Genomic DNA, 19,125 nt, shown 5'->3' with positions numbered 1-19,125 from the left:
CGCACACGTCCACCCTGCCCCCCTCCCTCGGCCTCCACTCACCCCTCCTCACCCCCCCCTCTATGTCTATCACGAACACCCCCTCCGACGTCGCCTGCAGCAAGTACCTCCCCTCCTCCTCCCCCACCCCCCCCGCGTACACCGTCTGCCTCTCCCCGTCCAACCCCCGCACCCTCACCTCCTCCAACTCCTCCCCCATCACCCTCAACGCCCTCGTCTCCCCCACGTACGACATCACCAAGCACCTCTCATACCCCCCCCCCCCAAACGACCACAACCCCCTTATGCCCCTCGCCTCCACCTGCGCGTGCTCGTTCACGCCTATCCCGCTGCGAATCACCCGCAAACTCCCGTCCTTGAATATCCCACTGCACGACACTATCTGCGTCCTCCCCTGTCTCCCCGACACCACGCTCATGTCCAAAATCGGACCCAAGTTCGTGTACGTCTCCAACAACCTCACGTACCCAGTCTCCGGATCCTTCACCGACTCCAACCTTATCAACTGCGAATCCCCCACGCTCGAACCTATGAACACCACCCCATTGTCCAAATACAAAATCGCCGACGCGCACGATGTCTCCGTCAACAACTCCAACTTCATGTCCCTTATCACCGCCCCCTCCTCGTCCACCAACAACACCAACAACCACAACCTGCCCAAAAAATCACCCAACAATATGCGGTGGTACATCGCGTCTATCGCCCCCCACGCCTTAATCACCAACTGCTTCATCGCCAAACTCCTGGTGTTCGTCCCGTTGTAGTATATTATCGACTGCTCGCCCACCACTATCACCCCCCTCAACGGCAGCGGCAGCGCTATCAGCACCGACGCCCCCGCCTCCACGTTCGGCAAATTCCACGGCCCCTCCATGAACTCCTTGTCTCTCAAGCCCACCTCGTACGTCTTCACATGCCTCATCTCCCTCTGGTCCTGGTACAATATCACTATCGTCGGCCTCGAGTACCCGTGCAAAAACTTCATGTCCAACACCTGCAACTCCTCCATCCTTATGTTGTACGCCTGCTGCAAGTGCCCCCTCCCGTCTATCGGTATCACCTTGAACAAGCCCTCGTAAAAATGCAGCCCTATCATCCGGCACTCCGGGTCAATCGCACTCATGTTCCCCAACTCCGCCAAAAACCCGTTCCGGTCCCTAATGCTCCCCCTCGCCCTCGTCACGATCGACCCCCTCTCCGCGTCGTACGCCACCACGCAAAAATTGAAATCCTCTGTCGTGAAAAACAACAAGTCCTTCTCCTCGTTCTTGGGGCGAAAAAACTCCATCGTCGCCACGCGACCGTACACCGGCATGTCCAGCAGCGGCACCAGCCCCTCCGGCGTCACGTCACATATCTCTATCCTCGTCGACTTGCTACAACCCCCCCCGTTCTCAACGCACGTCAGTACCCTGCTGCGACCCCCCCTCCCCTCTGCGCCACACATACCAAATCACCAAGCACAAATCGCGGGCACTGATGAAGTTCCCCGTCAGCGCCTTCTTCACCGACGTCGCGCGGCTCACCGTCACCTGGTAAATATACATCGCGTACACTGCTCAACCTGTCAAAAACCGGCTCTCTGCCTTTAAAAAAATAACCCACGCACGCATATCGTAAAAAAAAAAAAAAAAAAAATCGCTCTCGCCCCCCCCCCAACCTCCACCACACCCACCCGCTCCCTCTCTCCCTCGCCACTCACCCCACGTACGCTCAACCACCTGTGCAGCACCACCGCAGCTGCCGCAAGCCAAACGCCAACTCACAGCAATGAAAAATACCACTCTATCTGCGCCAAAAACCGTACACCAGAAAAAAAACTTTTCGACCTCTCTCCTTATACACGAAAAAAAAAAAAAACGCCGCGCACATCAAACCCCCCCCCCACCTCCGACCTCGCCCCCCGTCTCCTCCTCATTTCACCCGCCCCTCGCCGCACCCCCCCCCAAACCCTCTTCCATCCACAAGCACACCCACAAAAAAAAAATCACCACAGCCGTCGCCGCGCCCATACCCTCAACAATAGTCCTTCATTTGCTTAACGGTCTCGGTGTCCACCGAATTCCGGCTCAAGGCAGCCGGCACGTTCTTCGACAACCGCCTCCTCACCCTCATGCTCTTGAACTTCCTTCCCCTCTGGGTATCCTGGTCACTCGCGCCCGTCTCCTCAGCACCAATGCAATTCTCAGACTTAGAGCCCACCACGTAGTCCTGCAAGTCGACAGCACCACCAAACTCCGCCTCATTCGGCAAATTCACCTCGAACAGCTCCAACGGAAAATCCGCCTGCCTCTCTTCTCTCCCTTTCCGCTGCTCCAAAGACCCCTTGGGCATCTCGAACTCGAAAGAAAATATCTTGTCAAACACCAAATTGTCCACCTCCTTCGGCTTAGACGTCACCCACGAAGCATCCGGCCAGCTCTCTCTCATCAACCTCTCGAGCATGAGAACCACGTCTGTGTACTTGCGGGCCAGTTCGTCGATCTTGAACTTCTCGGCCTTCATGACACTAACGAGACAACTTTTTTGCGCCAAAAAAACGTCAACCACCCCTGGACCTTTGTCTTTCATTCGCACAAAAAAGAAAAAAACGTACGACTTCACCTTCGCCAAATGAACGTCCGGCACGAATGGGTTACCGTCCGCGTGGTGTATCACCCCAATGTACATATCAGAAAAAAAACAATATGTAACTTCGAAGTAGTGAGAAACGACAAGCTTCCCGTTGCACAAGTCTGGCCTGCTGGGTCCCATAAATACCGACACCGACCCATCACTGTTTTTCGACCGTCAGAAAACGCAACACTCGCTGGCCAGAATGGCTGTTATGTCAGAGGCGGGAAAATGCACGTACTCTGAAGACTGCCTATTCTTTTTTTTGATTTTCTGTATCTTCTGTGCAAACTCTTTGGTGAGCTGGTAGATCAGACCGCCGTGCATGTAACATCTTCTACTTATTCCCATCGCAAACACGTCTATTATTAGCAATGTGTACAGAACACCTCCGCAAAGCTGTCTCTTCGCTGTCGACAACACGCTCACACTTACGTTTGTACTGCGATATTCGTTCCGTCCAGCTGCTGCAAGAAACAGGCCAACAAGGACATGGCTGAGGCACTCTATGGAACTTCTATCAATACCTTGGACATTTAAGACGTCGCGAGATGACAGGTTACAAACTCGGCAAACAAATGCAAAATATCTTAAAGTATAGTTAATAGTTTATGAAGCGATACACCTTTTTTTCTGAAGTGCATGTCTCATACGTACGGATTTCAAAGCCATCGAATCCCGTTTGAGTGGTTACGGCTGTTCCAATCCTTCTCTTCCCAATAAAAAGAAAAAAGAAAAAAACATTTTTCGTCTGACCTGCTCTGGATGACGGAAAAATTAGCGCCCTCGCTTGCGCACGATGGCAGCCATGTCCGCCAGGACACTGAAGCATCTTCGTTCTGGTCGACCGCACATCTGGGCGACGGCTGGCCGTGCAACCAAGGTGTTCGACCGGATAGAAGTGGCCCCGGAAAACATAGAAGATGAAGGCACCTTGTATATGCGAAGCGTCTTGACATGCAGTCCGTGAAGATAGCGCGTCAAGAGAGAGAGAGAGGTCGACGGCTTTTTTTCCCTTCCACTGTTACAGTTTGTTCTCCTGTACTCTGTCAAGGCTAGTTGACAGACTCGGCATTCGTAGCGCTCCAGAGAGTCTGTCAAACGCTCTGAAAACCCCGGAAAGGTTAACCATCGTCTCGAATAACTGCGGAGCGGAAAATCCGGGTTCGAGCCCTATTTTGAAAAACGGTCTAATTAAACGCCTTATACGTTGAGCCATTCAGGAGAGAACGGAGAGGCTTCTCGCCAATATTTGTCCGGGGCGCTGGAATTCCCGCGCTCTACACGCTTACCGGTGTCCGGTGCACTTGTCGAAAAAGGAGATTGGGTCATCAAGCACGACTAGGACGGTTTTCCTCACGTCTTGTCGACGTCTCGCGAACTGCGAGAGTTTTGCGGACAAAAACACCTCCTGGAAACGGATATGTCGGGGGACTACGCTTTGATAAGGGCGTAGAGGTCTGATGAACAAGGAACCTCGCAGTCTAGATACACAGTCAAAAAATCTAACCCGGTCACGGCCGCCGCAGCAAACGTAACCATCGTCGAAGTAGAGGAAATTGTCGGCAACGGCATCATGCACCCAGATCAGGCTCATCTTCCAGGAGTGTATGTGCGCCACGCTCGTGGAAGCGAAACCGGTCTGTCGCGATATGTTTCTCTATAGAGATCAAAAGGTTGTACCGAATTCTACGAAGCGTCAGTTGATCGCTCGGCGTACCGCGTTCGAACTGAAGCGATGCACGCCCCGTAGTCTAGGGGCATAGGCATGCTCACGTTTGTCCTCTAATACGTTGCCGAGAAGGCTGATATCAGCTTTCAAAGCGAGAGTGGACTTCTGAGAATGGGAGGTCCGCACTCCCAAAGAGCGAGACGGAGACACCGTCGACGCCAGAAAGGAGCCCAAGACGGTCGTTTCCCGGGCCTTCAACTTTTAACAGCGCTAATTCTCTTGGCATAATTCGCGGTTCTCACATCAACATGGCCATTATTGGACGCACTGTAAGTCCCCAGATACCGCAGTGACTTGTCTAATTGGACCATTGCTAGACGGAGCATAAAGGGTCCTGGAGGCGCGATGGATTTGATATCGAGTTTCTCTCATGTCACGGTTGTTGTCACAGGTCGCGCCACCACAAACAAAAATGTCAAAATTATAGAAAATTACAGTTAGTGTCTTACCAGGGTTGGCGTCGTTTCTCGGATCGTCACAGACATGGGCGCCTTCGACGTTGACAAAAAAGGGCCCAGTTTCGATAGAGGCGGCCCGCAACGAGACGACGGCTCAATTCGGAGCCATGGTAGATTGTGACTGAAGTTTCCAGAAATTTGCAGCAGATGTTGACATCATGACACTACACATTGTGTCTCAATCCCAAAAAAAAAGAAAAAGCACAGTTTGAGAGATGTACATCTTCACAAACGTGTAATATTACGTAATAATTCATGCTTTCTACGATTCTTAGAAGGAGTTATCGCGGTCCTACATTCGGGCGAATACGCTTACATAGAGCGAGCGTAGGGATTTCGAAACAGTTTTTTTTGTGTTTGTGAATCTGTCTCGCGTGTGTAAACATCTCACTTTAGATTATTTTTTAGAAGGCGGTTGATAAGGCATTCAGTGTTTTTGAGTAAACCGTGAAAGAACAAAATTTTATACCATGTCAGACGTACGTGTAGGTCAGCGTGCATTTTTAATGCTTCGGGCGGATAGATAGGGATTGAGGTTGACTCGAGCTACGTCTTTTCTAGGAATCAAACAGGAGCTGTGGCGCAAAGGGTATGGCGAACAGTACGTGCACGCCTATGCAGTTCTGAGGGGGCGTGCGAATTTTTTACTGACACGTGCACATGTACGAAGCTTGCTGCCAACGAAGTGGATGCTGCGGCAAAGAGGCGTCAATGAACCAATGCAAATGTGAGAAGTGCGAATGTAAACCGGGAGATCGCTGTGGTGACCCCAAATGCGTCAAGAGTTCGTGTGGATGCTCCAGAGATGAGAGTGGCGGTGTCCAGAATTGCGAATGTAAGCCTGGAAGATGCGAATGCAACGCCCACTAAGCGATGTAATGTGTGTTACTCTTTCTTAATAAACGAATACATAGAGTACACCATCTAGTCCGCCAGTATAGATTACGTTCTGGTGGGTGGAGACGGTATAGGTAGGGTACTGCGAGCAGGAGAGCAGCGTGGCGAACGTGCTTGGCGAGGCAGTGGGGCTGTGTACAGAGACAGCGTCGTGCGTGGCGACAGCTAATTTTTGGTCGGAGCAAGGACTTACGGCCGTCACGGGGCCTTTTGAGGCGCGAAATGTGGATATCGGTGAGTCTAGGTGGCGCAGGTCCCATGTTAATACTTGTCCGGAGTGGGTGCCCACGGCTAGAAGGTGATCATCAAGCCCTGTACAGACGTTGGCGGCGTCATCGGTGCGCATTGACACAATTTTTTTTTTGCCGCCGTTAACGTCGAAGAGGCACACACTTTGGCTCTCGCACGACAAAGCAATTATGGCGCTGTCCGAATGGCTGTTCGGGTTCGACGAGAGCCAGGACACCCAATTGACCGCACCCGCGTCTGGTTCTAGCCGAACGGCCGACTTTTGGGTCGGGATGTCCCAAACGATCGCCGTACCGTCTCTTGAGCCCGAGGCGATACGCCTTCCTTTGCCCAGGATGTCCACTGAGAGGATTGCCTGGGTATGCTGTTTACACAGCGTGGCGGCGCACTCTTTGTCCTGTTCGTCATCGAAGTTGACGAGGTCCCAAATGCGTATTTTTGTGTCCATTCCTGCCGTCAACGCGACTTTTCCGGACGGGAAGAACTTGGACACGTAAACCGTTCCCGCGTGAGCGCCCGTCAGTTCCCTTATGGCGCGTTGTTCTTTTTCTCGAAAGACGCCGACGTATCCATCGTCGTGTGATTGGATTCTGAGGCTCCCGTCGCTCGAGACGTCAACGAAGTGCATTCTGCGGTTCTCCATGTTCCTGAGCCGTCGGGAGGGGGACAGGACGGTCCACTCCAGCGCTGAGTGAGTGGTCTTGTACGAGACTTTCAGAGAGCGAAGGCCGCCGTCTCCGCCAACCTCGGCGCATCTCATGGCCTCTGGCGTGGACAAAATTTGGTCTCCCAGTACCGTCGCAGATCCGTATACGCTTCCGTCTTCAAGATTGCATTAGGTCGACGTAGCGGGGGAGAGAGGCAACTCGGAAGAGTGTGTGTACCTTCTGTGATGACATTCACCCAGAACTTTTCCCCGGACTTGGTCTTGTACCAGTCATGTTGGACCCTAATGAATGGTGAGTTCATGGTGCGACGAAGGAGAGCGCCCAATTGAGAAAGAGGTCCCCTAGGCAATGCGACTGAGGCGAGAGCATTTGTTTTTTTTTTTAGCACAAAAAAAAGTCGCGCTGCGCGAGAAGGCCAGAGGCATTTTTCTTTTAAACGACGAAGGCGAGTTCGTGTTCGCTAGACCGGAGCGATGGGCGAGAGAGGCGAGCTGAGACCGTCGGCTCGAGGCAGGAAAAGATGGTGGAGAAGGGGTACCCTGCGCACCGCTTTCGGAAGAAGGGCATGCGACTTCGCGCGCGCGACATATACGTACAATGTGTACGCGCACTCCACAAAAGGCGTGTATTTGCGTGTATAGATGCGTGTGTACGCGCGCCTCCCACAGAAGTCCATGGGCGGGGGGGCACGTCGCACAAGGTTCCGGTTTATTTTTTCTCGCGAAAAGATGATACACACGAGGGCCGCACACACAGACGCGCACAAAAATTGTACATGTGCAGGTGAATGGTGTTTTTTACGCCAGTCCTGTCTATGCGGCCGATGCGTTCTGCGTCACCGTGCAAACTGGTCAGATGAATCCCGATGCGCCGTCCTGTGAGAGGGACGTGCTGGAAGGCTCAGTTTCGAGAGACATCGAGTTGGAGAGCGAGAAGGCTTGTTGCACTGGCATCACTGGCTCTGCTGACTCGCCAAGTGCTCGGAGCGGCCGAGATGGCGGCGAGAGAGTCGGAGTGAGCCAGGACAGACAGCTGATTTCGAACGCTATCTCGCTGACGTTGTTGGTGACGTTGAGTGACAGGCCGAGCAAAAACGTACACAAACTCGTGTATATGAAGGCGTTGGCTATGGAACTCCAATCTGAGGGCAAGGCGCTTGTGTTTGATGTGCAGAACATCGATGCGATCCTGATAGACCGGTGTTCGGCGATGTGTCCAAGGGAGGCTCTAAGTTACTTGCTTCAGTGCTGGGCGAGATGTGGCGCTCACCACACACAAGATTTGGAGGTGTATCAGTATTTGAGGCGGTCGATTCTTACGCACGGCTTCTTGCTGTTGTCTCAGGAGCAAGGGGACTCGTCTTTGCTGACGTTCGAGATGGTTAACGCGTGCCGAGGTGGGATGATCACCTCGGGGCCGACTCGACAGGATTCGGTCACCTCGTCTTGCATCGAGACTTTTTTGGACGGCATGTGTCACCAAATAGGCTACGAGGAAATGGCGCCCGTGCTCGAGCCGCCGATCGCCGCGTTGGTGCAAAAGCTCCCCTCGTACTGCGTGTTCGACGACTTCTTGCCGACGTTTCACGCGATGTCGATTATGTTCAAGACCAGGTCTCTGAGACAGATCTTGGTCAACCACCGCCTTTGGTTGGCCAGGGACGCTCGCTCTCTCAGCGCGAGCATTTTAGGGTCGATGGCCTCTATAGGCGGCATGCTGAACCTCGCCGTGGCTAGGGAGCACTTCACGCCCCCTTCGAGGAAGATCGCCTTCGACTTCATCAGGACGCTCAGCGCTGAAGAAGACGTCGTCAGGAAGTGTCAGTCGGTGATTCGCGAGGTCAATTCCAAGGTGTGGACGTGGATGGTTCAGGACAAGGAGTTCAGGGGGGCTCTGTTTGATTGGATCAAGGTGATCATTGTGGAGGGCTCCTCTAAGAGGAACACGACTATGCACCTTCTTAGGTGGATCAGCATGCCGAACTTGTACCAGCTGGATGGATTTTTTTACAACGTGGCAGACCAGATCATTCGCCTGTCCGCCCCTATTTCCAAAAAGCTCCACCTCATCGACCTGAGGTATCTCAAGGCCAATTGGAAGGAGATGAGCGAGCCCCGCCTGTTCCAGCCCCGCTCAGTGGACGAGGAGAGGTGTTCGGACGCGGCTGCCGAACCGACACAATTCAACCTCGTGTCGACTCTCTTTTTCACGGCTCACTGCGCGGTCCACGCGAGTCTGATTCCGATCATCGACCATTACTGGGCCCTCTTCAAGTCGATCGACCAGTACCAGGCCAGGGAACAGGCCAGCGGCGCGAATCTCGAGGTGACGATTTCCACCACGATTGGTCTCCTCTTCAACATGCAGGCATACCTCTTGGACCAGGAGTTTGTCTGCAGTTCCCTGCACTTCTACGAGATGACTTCCAACTGGATGCTGATGCATCTCGGCTCCGCGGATCGCCGCGAGACGACGCAAGTTTACGAGATTCCCGAGTTCATCGCCGAGGACATGGTGAACTTTTGCCTGTTCCTGGTCAAGGCCGTCCGGAAGCCGAACCCCCTCGCGCGGGGGTTGACGGACATCACGTTTTCCGGCGCGATTTTCCGGCTGCTGACGCGCATTTTGGGAGACAGTGCCGTGAGGAATCACTACCTGCGAGGGAAGATCGTTGAGCTGTTCGTGCACAGTTCCTGTCCGCACCTGCTCCACGCGGACGAGGAGGACAGTAGGGCCCTGTTCGACTACGAGGATGTCATAAGGTACCACGACGAGTCGTTTTTCGCCTTGGGGAAGCACCTGGTTCAGCTGTTCGTCGATGTCGAGCGGACTGGGTCTCAAAATCAATTCTACGAGAAGTTTCTGATCAGAAACCACATTTCCATTCTCCTTCGCCACCTGCTGACTCTGTCGAAGGACTGTTTGTGTCTGTCGGAGTTCGAGAACGACCAGCTGAGCGTCTTCTTGACGCTTCTGCTGAATGACACGCTGTTCCTCCTGGACGAGCTCATCATCAAGCTCAGGAAGATCAAGCAAATCCGCGCCTCCGCTCGCCGCGCGTCCACGACCCAGGAGGCCGCGCAGGAGACGGAGCAGGAGCTGAGCACGCTCCAGTCGCAAACGCAGTCGTTCGCGTGGTTCGGACAGGAATCCATCTTGCTTCTCGAATCGATCGCCGACGTGTACACCGAATCGCTGTTCCGCCCGGAGGTCCTTGACGCTCTAGCCACTATGCTCAACTATGTGCTAGACCACCTCGCGAGCTCCAAACGAAAGGAACTCTCCGTTCGCGGCCAATCCTCAACCAGCCAGCCCAACTTCAAGCCCAGGCTCCTGCTCGCCTGCCTGATCAACATCTACCTCAAGTGCTCCCAAATTCGCTCGGAGCGCTTCGGCCCGACTCAGTTCCTCGACTCAGTCGTCAAGGAGGGCAGGTCGTTCCGAGTCTCCACCTTCGAAAGCGCCATCGAACTGTGCAAAAACTACCACATCGTCCCGCTCCCCGTCCTCCAGCAGCTCACGCAGTTCGTGGAGCAGCTCAGGGAACGATACGAAGTGTTCAAGCAAGAAGAAATCTCCATGCAGGAAGTCCCGGAGGAGTTCCTGGACGCCCTGCTCTCCACCCTCATGTCGGACCCCGTCACCCTCCCCTCCGGACAAGTCGTCGACGAGACCACCATCAAGCGGCACCTATCCGGGCACGAGGCCACCGACCCCTTCACCAGACAGAAGATAGAGCCCCACATGCTCGTGCCGAACACCGAGCTGAAGAAACGCATAGAGCAGTGGAAAAAAGAGCAACACGCCAAACCCGTCGCCAAAGAGTGAAGCCGAGCAGAGCAAAAAAAAAAAAAAAAAAAAAAAAAACAGTTTGTCTTTTTAGTCACTTCTATGCGGTTGTCGACGACCTCGAGGGTGCGCCGTTTGTCTGTCAGCTCGTAGAGAGAAAAAGCTATCGATTTTCCGCGTCCAGACCGCAATATCTCCATGAAATTTCTCTGCTTGGCGCTGTTTCTGAGCGTCTTGATTCGCGCGTGCTCGTCAGTTATTGACGAGAGGGTCCTAGTTGTCTACGAAGATGATGTCATTGACTCTCACTCGGAGTTTTTCGCGCAGCTGAGAGGTACGCCGCCCAGAGCCTTCCTCGCCGACCCCCCCGGTGCCCCCGTCTCTGACTACCTCCGTGCAACCGAGCAGAGATTGGATACGTGTTGAGCTTCTCGGACGTCCAGGCCGACGACATAAAGCTGAGGTATTACGAAAAATACATTTACGACCAGCTGATCATATTCGCGCCCAACGCGGAGGGTATGTGCGCTGATTCTGCGCCCTCGTCCCGGCGGCGATCGCGCTGCTTTTCCGACAATCGCAGAGAGGAGGCAGCTGATTTTTTTTTTTTTTTTTTTTTTTAGAGTCCTCTCTCTCTGTCGAGGCGGTCGCCGACTTCGCCAACAGCGGGAAGGGCGTGCTCATAGCCATGTCTGACTCTCCCGGACGCTTCGCGCGAAGTTTGGCGAAGCGGTTCCGAGTCGCGGTTCGGGACAAGGTGGTGGACTTCCACCTGGACTGGGACCTCAGAGTGGACCAGGTGGTGTTCGCCGAGGTGCCGTCGGACTTGAAGTCCGTGTTCGGCGAGAACCCCATCTCCAAAGTGGCCTTCAAGGGCACTTCTCTGTCTCCGAACGAGAGTCTCGTATCGAAGTTGTTCCAATTCCCTATGCTCTATTCTTCGCCGACGTCTTTTCCGTCTCCCCGCGAGACGTTGGGCGTTTGCATTCAGGGCACCAACGACGCGCGCGTGGCGATCGTGGGATCGCTGGACGTGTTCTGCGACGAGTACTCCGACCGCTCGAATGGCCTTGGCAACGCCGACTTCGCCCGGGAGGTCGCCAAGTGGACATTCAAGGGCCGGTCTCGCCTGTACGTCTCGAGTCTCATTCACTACGCCGTGGCGGAAAAATTGCCGCGCTCGATGTACTCCGTGAACGAGGAAGTCGAGTTCAGGATCTACCTTCGAGAATACAAGGACGACAAGCTGGTCCCGTTCAACGTCGACCAACTCCAACTGGAGGTCATCAAGGTAGATCCGGTGATTCGCCTGAACATGGAGGCGGGCGCGGACGGAATGCACTCGGTGAGGTTCAAGCTCCCGGACACCTTTGGATACTACAAGTTCAGAGTGCAGTACCGATGTCGTGGGTACACCAGCGTGTTCGCTCAAGAGCTTTTGCCCGTCAGGCCGCTAAGTTCCGAGGAGAGAGGACAGATCAAGGAGATTGCGTATCCGTACTACGCGGGTGCGCTGTCCATGCTGATAGGGATCGTCTCGATGAGCGTCATCATTCTGTACCAGAAATAGCACGCGCGTGGCTCGAGGTAGCGGCCGGGGCGACTCTGACACATTTGCTTTCCTGTCAAACAAAAAAAAAATAATAATAATAATTATTGTTGTCTAGACGCTCGTTTGGTTGAGAGTCGACATGGAGTTCACTAAAGAGGAGTGCGCTTCCCTTCTCAAGAGTCTGAGGTCGAGAGCAGAGAATCAAGTACGTTTTCTCATTTTTTTTTTTTTCAGCGAGGATGCGTTCTTGGTTGCTGCGCGCGGCGCCGTTGGACGCCGCTAGAGAGAGCGGCTCGGTCGTCGTGCGCGGCGTCTGCAGGGCCTTGCGCGGCGTGAGGGTCTGTTTTTTTCTTTTTTTTTTTCTCGGTGACATTGACGTTTTTGCGGCAATTGCGGAAGTCAGACGTGCTTTGACTGCGGGGCGTCCTATCCGACGTGGGCGTCTCCTACGTATGGGGTGTTTGTGTGCTTGGGCTGCAGCTCGACGCACCGCTCGATGGGCGTGCACGTCAGCTTCATACGGTATGGACGAGGGGGCTCGGGGAGGGAGGGGAGAGTTCTAGAGAGAGGCGCTGACGGGCAGTGAAGTTCTTGCGTGTTCGACCAGTGGACAGGTGACCTGATCAAGAGGATGATCGTTGGAGGAAACGCGAGCGCGAGGGGGTACTTTAGGGCTCACGGCGTGGAGGATCAGAGTTACGGGGAGGAGAAGTACATGACGAGGGCGGCGGAGGAGTACAGGGAGTTGTTGACGAAGCGAGTCGAGAGACAGGACTGGTCGACGGAGGAGGCGGTGAGAGCGGCCATGAGAGCGGACAAAAAGGAGTTCGAGAAAAACGGTGAGGACAGATTGAACAGCTATAGAACGAAGGAGTTTGTTCACAAGGTCGTTCAGGTTGCGGAGACTGATTTTTTTGACGAGGACTCGCCGACGGGGGCCGACAAGTCTCCGAGACTCGAGGTGCCCTCGAGGGCCGAGCGTCCGCGTCGCCCGGACAGCTTGACGGGCGTTGGCGGGTCTCCGAGACTCAAGGTGCCCTCGAGTGAGGCGCACCATCCGGAAAGTAGGGGAGTCGTCGAGCAACCGAAGGCGTCGTCGTCTAATCGGTCGGCGCAGAGGTCCGCTCACGCCAAGAGACACCAGTTGTTTGACGCCTCCGATACCGCGACGTCCGAGAGCTTGCCGATGTCCGTAGAGAAACAAGCCGAGTATGCGAGGTGGTTCGAGAAGACGAGCTCGCCCAGCGTGACCGGGAGCCTCTACGACATGATAGACGACGACGATTTGTATCAAGATGCGCTGGGGCTTGGAGAGGTGGGCCTATTCGACGCCCTGACTGGCGATTTGTACGAAGAGAATAACGCGTCGTACAGGACGACAGAAAGCCCTTTCGACGCGGCTCTTAAAAGAAATGTGCCGCAGCCGACAAACGCCGAGTCCTTGCCGCGTCGACCGAGCGCGCCCAAAGCTGCGGAGTCGTCGGGCCAAACCAGATCGTCGAGTACTCGCGTCTATTCTGACGACTGGGACAATCACCCCTCCTCGTCTCGCGGCTCCAGCGTCTCCGTCGCGCCCAACCTTATTCAGGACAAATTCTCCGGCGCGAGCTCTATTTCCAGCTCTCAGCTGGAGCCAAAGAGCGGCTCCGACTCTCCGAACGTCGACAAGGCCTCATTTGAACGACGTTACAAGAACGCGGACTCTATCAGCTCCGACGACTTTCACAGGCGACCGGGGCCGCAAAAGGAATACAGCACCGCCGACATGATTTCACGGGTCACCAAGTCCGCCAAGTCTGACTTTCTGTCTATCATAGAGAGCGGCAAAAAGGCTGCCCTGGCCGTGTCTGAATGGGTGTCAGACTCCCTCTGAGTGGCAGCCTGGTGGGGGCGATTCGACTCTATCCTTCGCGTATGGGGATTTACCTCGGCGCATTTTATTTTATTTTATTTTTTTTTTTCGAGGCGGTACGAATCCATTCGCGTCAAATCCTCGCTTGCTTGAATGAGTCACGACGTGTTTGTGGATTTCTTCAAGTCTCTGAAACGAGGGCGTCGCGCCGGCGGCGAGCTCGAGGGCGCGCGAGACCGGGAGACCCGCAGCAAGCGGTCCAAGAGGGCGCCGGCCCGAGCGGCCAAGGCGCCTCCGAGCGTCGAGGCGGACCGGACGCCCATCGCCGATCCCTCGGACGACTCCTCGGACGACTCCGAAGCAGAAGGTACACCCTCTCGGTGTTAGACTCCGGTTGCGAAAAGTCCAATTTGTCACGCTGACAAAAAAGTTATTTGTTGCAGTTTTGGAATTCGGAGAGGACAATCACTTGGACCCGACTCTAAGAAACGAGGTGCTGGAGTTCATTCAAGCGAAGAGTCGGCGCGGCGCATCCCCCTCAGAGCCTCTCGAGAGCGACGCTCGCAACGAGGTCCGGTCCGTGTTTGTGGGAAACCTGCCTTGCACGTTGTCTCAGATGGACATCCGCAACTACTTCGAGAAGGCCGTGGGGAAGACGTCGGCGTGTCGAATGCTGGCGCGAGATCGCGAACGCAGCGTCGTGGCGTTTGTGGACTTCGAGACACACAAAATGGCCGAGAAAGCTGTCAGAAAATGCAACGGGAGATCGTGCCATGGCAGAAATATTTGCGTTCGCCTCGCTCGCGCCAAGGCGCCGGGCCGTCCGAGCTCTAGGAGCGTCTACGTTCGAAACTTGTCGTTCGACGCAACCGAGGAGGATGTCAGAAGGCTATTTGAACCGTGCGGAGAGCTGGTCAAAGTTCGACTTCCTGTTTTTCCAGATAGCGGCAAGCGTCGTGGGTATGCGTTTGTGGAATTTCGCACGGAGGAGTCGGTTTTATCGGCTCTGAAGTTGGACAGGACCGAGATGCTAGGCAGGCAAGTTTTGGTGGAGGTCGCCAAAGTCTGACATTTTTTTTTGAAAGCGTCATTGTTTTTTGAGGTGTTCGTACGTTTACACCTTTTGACGCGTGCAAGAGCCTCTTTGCGTTGTGGATGACTTCGAAGGCGTTGGCAGAGGCCCGCGGCGAGTCTGTTGAATCGAGGGCGTCTTCTCGCCAGCAAGAGCACTTCTCCTTTGAAGTTCCTGAGTGGGCCCATAAATCTGGAGAGCCTCTGTCTCGAAAGTACTATTTTGAGATAGAAGAGCATGGCGTAGTTGTCGGCAGGCTCCGGCTGGACGCGAAGTCGTTTTATTTGTTTGGACGGGCGCCCAGCTGCGACGTGGTGCTGGACCACATTGTATGTACACCAGGGCGTGTGTAACGTGTACGGTTTTGTACTGTTTTGTATGGTTGATTTGAGCGACACAAATTTACGTGTTTGACCGGGTTTTTTTTTTGTGAAAAGAGTATTTCTCGACATCACGCGGCGCTGGTCTACGACCGGAAGGGCGCCGCCTATTTGTGCGACATGGGGAGTGCGAACGGGAGCTATGTGGGGAACAAATCGCTGAGCACTGGCAGCTATGGCGAGCTGAAGGTGGGCGATCGGGTGAGGTTTGGATGTTCTGGCACGTACATTTTGAGGGAGGAGGTGCAGAGCGACGACGAGGATGTGGACAGCAAGGAGGACTTGGATGACTTGGACGATGAAGATGAGGTGAACAAGAGGGATGCGTTGGACTTGGATATGGTTGCGGACTATCTCGGGCGCGATGCGATAGAGAACATAGGTGATGATGATTATTATGACAGGACACTTGATGGGTCTAAGAAGCGCAAGGTTTCAGAGGAGCTGGCGGAGTCTGACTTGCCGGAGACATTTGAGACGGCGGTCATGAAAAGGCGGTTGCTGGATCAGTACGCAGCCATGTTGAACGTCCAGATATCTCGTTTGAATGAGAGGATTCATGAGGATCGAGAGCGGAGGTCAAAAGTGGACGAGGCGGATTCTTTGGACGCATACATGTTACAGATGTCTGAGACGCTAGACGAGGAGAGGTATTTGACGAAGAAGATGAGGTTGCGGGAAGAATTTGAGAAGTACAAGGAGGTGATAGAGGGAGTGATCGAGAGGCTCAAACCTGCCGTTGAAGGCGTGGTTTCGACATGTCCGAAAGCGCTGGAAAAGTCGACAAACATGTTTCGCGCCAAGTTGATGGCGAAGATCAAGGAGACTGGATCGATGGAGAAGGTGGGTTCTGTGATGCTTCCTCCGACGAGGAGAGTAGAATCTAAAGAGTCGGCTGCAGTTGTCGGTCAGAATAAGGAGGTTAGTAAGGCAGGAGAATCAAGGAACACAAACGCATCTGGAGAGTCAAGGAATACAAATGTGCCCGGAGAGTCAAGCAATACAAACACGCCCGGAGAGTCAAACGAGGAAGACTATGAAGAATGGCGCGCACCTGCTGGACAGACGGGTGACGGAAGAACAAGTTTGAACGACAAATATGGTTATTAAGAAAAATTTCGAAGCGAGTTTTTTTTGTTTTATTGAGACAAAAGGCGAAGTTCAGTTCCATGTGTCGGCCAAGCATTTGCGTTTGACTCCTCGTTTGACGACGATTATAACGGTCGAGAGAGTGACCAGTATGGAAATAAGGACAATCTCTAGGTAATCATGAGACAGGCGGTCGTAGCAGACGTTTTGAGGGGAGTAAATATTCAAAAATAAGTCTAATCCGTGAGTGAAGATCAATGTTGTGGATTCCAGGTTGGTGAAGTGAGCGCTAGTGGAGAGGAGCCTAGAATCAGAGCAGCCGGGATTAATTATGTTGGTCGGAAGTAGTTCGAGCTTCCTTATTTCGCGTGTCGACTCCTCCGTCGAGAGGTCGTCTGATTTCAAATGGAACGCTTGGATTTGCCCGTTCAAGAATCCAATGAGCAGGTCCAGATTTGAAATGCCGCGGAGAGTGCGGGTTATGGAAAGGGATCGAATTCCGGATGGGAGAATCCAGGTTTGTTGTTGGAAGTGAAATGAAGAAGAGTTGAAAAGTTTGGTGATTACCAACTCAAATCTGGACGACTTATGGGACCAATAAGCATAACACAGCCATTGGTTCCTGAACACTATCCACATACGAGGTACAGCGGACGGACGTTCGTTCGGGCCGTTGTCCTTGTGTAGAAATTCGTGGACTGTCTTACCGTCTATTACATCAATCAACTGGACACTCCAAAATGTGTCTTTCATACGTTGAACTCTTGTTCCGACCGCAACAATGTTCGGATTCAGGTATTTGAATAAGACGCTCTTATTGCGCATCGCTATTCCCGGAGATAGCGTGTCAATTTCCGCCTTTGCCAATGCCTCTACAGAACGATTCAATTGAATCGCCCAAATGCCCTTCGGGTTCATCTGGTGTCTCAGTTGCTTGGATATACGATATCCGCGAATTCGACCAATGCGCTTCTCAACTGTGTAAAAAAAATAGTCGTCTCTCAGTTCGTACTCCTCATCAAGAGCCGGATAGCTTAACCGCAACGCCCTTCCATCGTATAATCCTGCAAGTCGGACGCGCCCTCCAAACCCCTTCAAATCTGGCAAGGACAGCACCAATTTAACCTCGTACGGCACCTTTGTGCATGTGGGCGGCAGTGCACCACGGCACCTTATTCTGCATTGATACCATCTCCTCTGCTCTTCTGTGGTGTGACCTATCAGTAACAGCTCGTGATCACCGAGCGAATCCTCAGTCGTCACCTGCATATGCCTGACTTTCATTCTGGGCTCGAGCATCCAAGACCACATTGTCTCCCGCGTTTTGGTATCTATACCTAATACCTTTCCAAAGTCAGTAGCTATCACCAACAATTTCCGAATTCCAAACCGATCCTCCTCTTCTGTTCGACTCTCGAGCCATAAAGTTTTAATTTTCTTTGCTATTTGCCACCATGCCGCCTTTTCGACCTCTTCAGCGCCTCTCTTTATACCGAATTCTGTTGGCGTATCCAAAAACAAGGTACTCGCTATCCCTGATAGCGACTCATCGCTCCACCACGTTACCTCCCCGTTCGCATCTACGCTCTCTAAAGTCCAATCTTCATGTTGTACTAATGCTCTAATACGCGCTTCACCGTCTGCGCATCGAATCAACTCCACGTAGATAAAATCTATCTTATTTTCAGATACCAATTTCCATTTCAAAATTTTTTTCTCTAATTTTCCATTCTCTACCCATTCAACTTCCAGCTCATCCCTGTCCATTCTGACAACCCACCCACCCTCTCCAATCGCTAATCGAAATAAACTCTCGCCACCCTTCACTCCAACGTATCTCAACTCTCCGTCACCCATCAAAACGACCTGACCGTTCAGACAAAATAGCCTGTCGCCTAATTTGTGCAATTTGACACTTCCTCCAACTTGCTCAACCTCGTAATCTTCTCCGCGACTGTCCCCCCAATTTATACTGCGCAACCTCCCTCCTTCCAACTCCATTATCTGTCTATTCACCTCCAGCCACGGATTTTTCATGTCTCGACATTCACTCGCACCCCCCTTCCTTGATACGCATATCCTCTCCCCTCCACTCACCTTCCATAACAGCGCGTCGCCCGATAAATGTACCATCTCCGCCTTCCCTTCTTTCTCCACGTCCCATGGCCGGTCCCACCGACTCGCCTCCCTGATCTTCATTCTCTTTCCGTAGTCCTGGGCCATCCACTCAAGACGACCGCTTCGCACCCCCACAAAGCTGAATTCCGCGTCGTGTTCCACCTCCTGGTGCTTCAACTCTCCATCTAAACCAAACGCATACATGCCGTGCAACGTCACGCAAATAACCCCATCCTCCACCCTGATCAAGTCTGTCGCCCTCTCTCTCTCGGGCAAGACCACCCTCCATACTTTTAAAACCGGTCAATCACTCCGCAACGCTCAGTTGTCTACCTACTCCTGTCTCGTACCAATCCTTCCCTTCCTATTTGGAGACGACATGTCAATCGCAGCCACCACGCCCTGCTCGGATGCCACATAAACCACGCCCTCACCCCCAGCCGCCGCATGCCTTACTCTCCCAACTCCTTGCTCGCACCTGACTCACGCCCCGCACAGCGACGCCCCCGTCAGCTCCTCTCTCTCGCCCAAAAAAAAACACGCGTACATACACACACCCCACATACCAAGCATCCCCCCCTCTCGCCATCGCCGCGTTGCAGGAAAACAAAACAATGCAGCAACACGCTACCAACACTCTCAGACCTCCGCTC

At 53.5% G+C, this 19,125-nt stretch overlaps 7 protein-coding genes and 1 long non-coding RNA gene across 10 annotated transcripts; 5 read left to right on the top strand and 3 right to left on the bottom strand.

Annotated features, from left to right (window-relative positions):
* Positions 1-2,007: 2,007 nt before the first annotated feature.
* Positions 2,008-4,927, bottom strand: LOC126313394 (uncharacterized). Of its 3 annotated transcripts, none has more exons than XM_049992342.1 (5): positions 3,274-4,927; positions 3,052-3,143; positions 2,858-2,953; positions 2,600-2,779; positions 2,008-2,524 (listed from the first exon to the last, which is right to left on the bottom strand). In XM_049992342.1, exons 2-5 carry the CDS (start codon positions 3,108-3,110, stop codon positions 2,020-2,022), a joined length of 840 nt encoding a protein of 279 aa, XP_049848299.1. In that variant the 5' UTR covers positions 3,111-3,143; positions 3,274-4,927; the 3' UTR covers positions 2,008-2,019. The 3 variants fall into 3 exon arrangements, with proteins under 3 accessions (XP_049848299.1, XP_049848297.1, XP_049848296.1); XM_049992340.1 differs by having other exon boundaries at positions 3,052-3,205; positions 3,274-4,923; XM_049992339.1 differs by having other exon boundaries at positions 2,858-3,143.
* A 272-nt stretch (positions 4,928-5,199) lies between these two features.
* On the top strand, positions 5,200-5,729 carry LOC126313393 (uncharacterized). The gene is made up of 3 exons (XR_007555122.1): positions 5,200-5,285; positions 5,368-5,407; positions 5,477-5,729. It is a non-coding gene; the product is annotated as an uncharacterized LOC126313393 (long non-coding RNA).
* LOC126313392 (proteasomal ATPase-associated factor 1-like) lies at positions 5,431-6,964 on the bottom strand. Its single transcript, XM_049992338.1, has 2 exons — positions 6,837-6,964; positions 5,431-6,774 (listed from the first exon to the last, which is right to left on the bottom strand). Exons 1-2 carry the CDS (start codon positions 6,919-6,921, stop codon positions 5,702-5,704), a joined length of 1,158 nt encoding a protein of 385 aa, XP_049848295.1. The 5' UTR covers positions 6,922-6,964; the 3' UTR covers positions 5,431-5,701.
* A 440-nt stretch (positions 6,965-7,404) lies between these two features.
* On the top strand, positions 7,405-14,970 carry LOC126313406 (uncharacterized). The gene is given in 7 exon segments (XM_049992352.1): positions 7,405-10,550; positions 10,853-10,928; positions 11,033-11,917; positions 12,196-12,299; positions 12,569-13,818; positions 13,972-14,180; positions 14,257-14,970. Coding segments are annotated over 7 exon segments (6,225 nt in total). The 5' UTR covers positions 7,405-7,475; the 3' UTR covers positions 14,883-14,970.
* Positions 10,502-12,167, top strand: LOC126313391 (dolichyl-diphosphooligosaccharide--protein glycosyltransferase 48 kDa subunit-like). Its single transcript, XM_049992337.1, has 3 exons — positions 10,502-10,743; positions 10,818-10,928; positions 11,033-12,167. Exons 1-3 carry the CDS (start codon positions 10,608-10,610, stop codon positions 11,977-11,979), a joined length of 1,194 nt encoding a protein of 397 aa, XP_049848294.1. The 5' UTR covers positions 10,502-10,607; the 3' UTR covers positions 11,980-12,167.
* Positions 12,065-14,180, top strand: LOC126313389 (uncharacterized). The gene is made up of 3 exons (XM_049992335.1): positions 12,065-12,166; positions 12,365-12,483; positions 12,550-14,180. The coding sequence occupies exons 1-3, from the start codon at positions 12,101-12,103 to the stop codon at positions 13,832-13,834; spliced, it is 1,470 nt and encodes a 489-aa protein (XP_049848292.1). The 5' UTR covers positions 12,065-12,100; the 3' UTR covers positions 13,835-14,180.
* On the top strand, positions 14,886-18,049 carry LOC126313390 (kanadaptin-like). Its single transcript, XM_049992336.1, has 2 exons — positions 14,886-15,214; positions 15,323-18,049. The coding sequence occupies exons 1-2, from the start codon at positions 14,969-14,971 to the stop codon at positions 16,373-16,375; spliced, it is 1,299 nt and encodes a 432-aa protein (XP_049848293.1). The 5' UTR covers positions 14,886-14,968; the 3' UTR covers positions 16,376-18,049.
* LOC126313387 (ER membrane protein complex subunit 1-like) lies at positions 16,370-18,914 on the bottom strand. Its single transcript, XM_049992334.1, has 2 exons — positions 18,823-18,914; positions 16,370-18,762 (listed from the first exon to the last, which is right to left on the bottom strand). The coding sequence occupies exons 1-2, from the start codon at positions 18,851-18,853 to the stop codon at positions 16,427-16,429; spliced, it is 2,367 nt and encodes a 788-aa protein (XP_049848291.1). The 5' UTR covers positions 18,854-18,914; the 3' UTR covers positions 16,370-16,426.
* Positions 18,915-19,125: the final 211 nt, after the last annotated feature.

The sequence above is a fragment of the Schistocerca gregaria genome, unplaced genomic scaffold (genome assembly GCF_023897955.1).
Source record: "Schistocerca gregaria isolate iqSchGreg1 unplaced genomic scaffold, iqSchGreg1.2 ptg000473l, whole genome shotgun sequence".
NCBI lineage: Eukaryota > Metazoa > Arthropoda > Insecta > Orthoptera > Acrididae > Schistocerca > Schistocerca gregaria.
Note: the sequence above shows the minus strand (reverse complement) of the source record. Positions and strands in the feature narration are given on the sequence as shown.

Bases quoted from the DNA above. Each gene is read 5' to 3' on its own strand.
- LOC126313390 (XM_049992336.1), top strand. From the start codon at position 14,969: ATGACTTCGAAGGCGTTGGCAGAGGCCCGCGGCGAGTCTGTTGAATCG. The intron at 15,215-15,322 runs GTATGTACACCA...TTTTGTGAAAAG, and splicing joins ACGTGGTGCTGGACCACATT to AGTATTTCTCGACATCACGC.
- LOC126313387 (XM_049992334.1), bottom strand. From the start codon at position 18,853: ATGTCGTCTCCAAATAGGAAGGGAAGGATTG. The intron at 18,763-18,822 runs GTACGAGACAGG...CGGTTTTAAAAG, and splicing joins AAATAGGAAGGGAAGGATTG to TATGGAGGGTGGTCTTGCCC.
- LOC126313392 (XM_049992338.1), bottom strand. From the start codon at position 6,921: ATGAACTCACCATTCATTAGGGTCCAACATGACTGGTACAAGACCAAG. The intron at 6,775-6,836 runs GTACACACACTC...GCAATCTTGAAG, and splicing joins GGTGAATGTCATCACAGAAG to ACGGAAGCGTATACGGATCT.
- LOC126313389 (XM_049992335.1), top strand. From the start codon at position 12,101: ATGGAGTTCACTAAAGAGGAGTGCGCTTCCCTTCTCAAGAGTCTGAGG. The intron at 12,167-12,364 runs GTACGTTTTCTC...TGCGGAAGTCAG, and splicing joins GGTCGAGAGCAGAGAATCAA to ACGTGCTTTGACTGCGGGGC. The intron at 12,484-12,549 runs GTATGGACGAGG...CGGGCAGTGAAG, and splicing joins GTGCACGTCAGCTTCATACG to TTCTTGCGTGTTCGACCAGT.
- LOC126313394 (XM_049992339.1), bottom strand. From the start codon at position 3,448: ATGCTTCAGTGTCCTGGCGGACATGGCTGCCATCGTGCGCAAGCGAGG. The intron at 3,144-3,273 runs GTACGTATGAGA...TAAATGTCCAAG, and splicing joins ATTCGATGGCTTTGAAATCC to GTATTGATAGAAGTTCCATA. The intron at 2,780-2,857 runs GTACGTGCATTT...GTCGAAAAACAG, and splicing joins AAGAATAGGCAGTCTTCAGA to TGATGGGTCGGTGTCGGTAT.
- LOC126313391 (XM_049992337.1), top strand. From the start codon at position 10,608: ATGAAATTTCTCTGCTTGGCGCTGTTTCTGAGCGTCTTGATTCGCGCG. The intron at 10,744-10,817 runs GTACGCCGCCCA...GCAACCGAGCAG, and splicing joins GTTTTTCGCGCAGCTGAGAG to AGATTGGATACGTGTTGAGC. The intron at 10,929-11,032 runs GTATGTGCGCTG...TTTTTTTTTTAG, and splicing joins ATTCGCGCCCAACGCGGAGG to AGTCCTCTCTCTCTGTCGAG.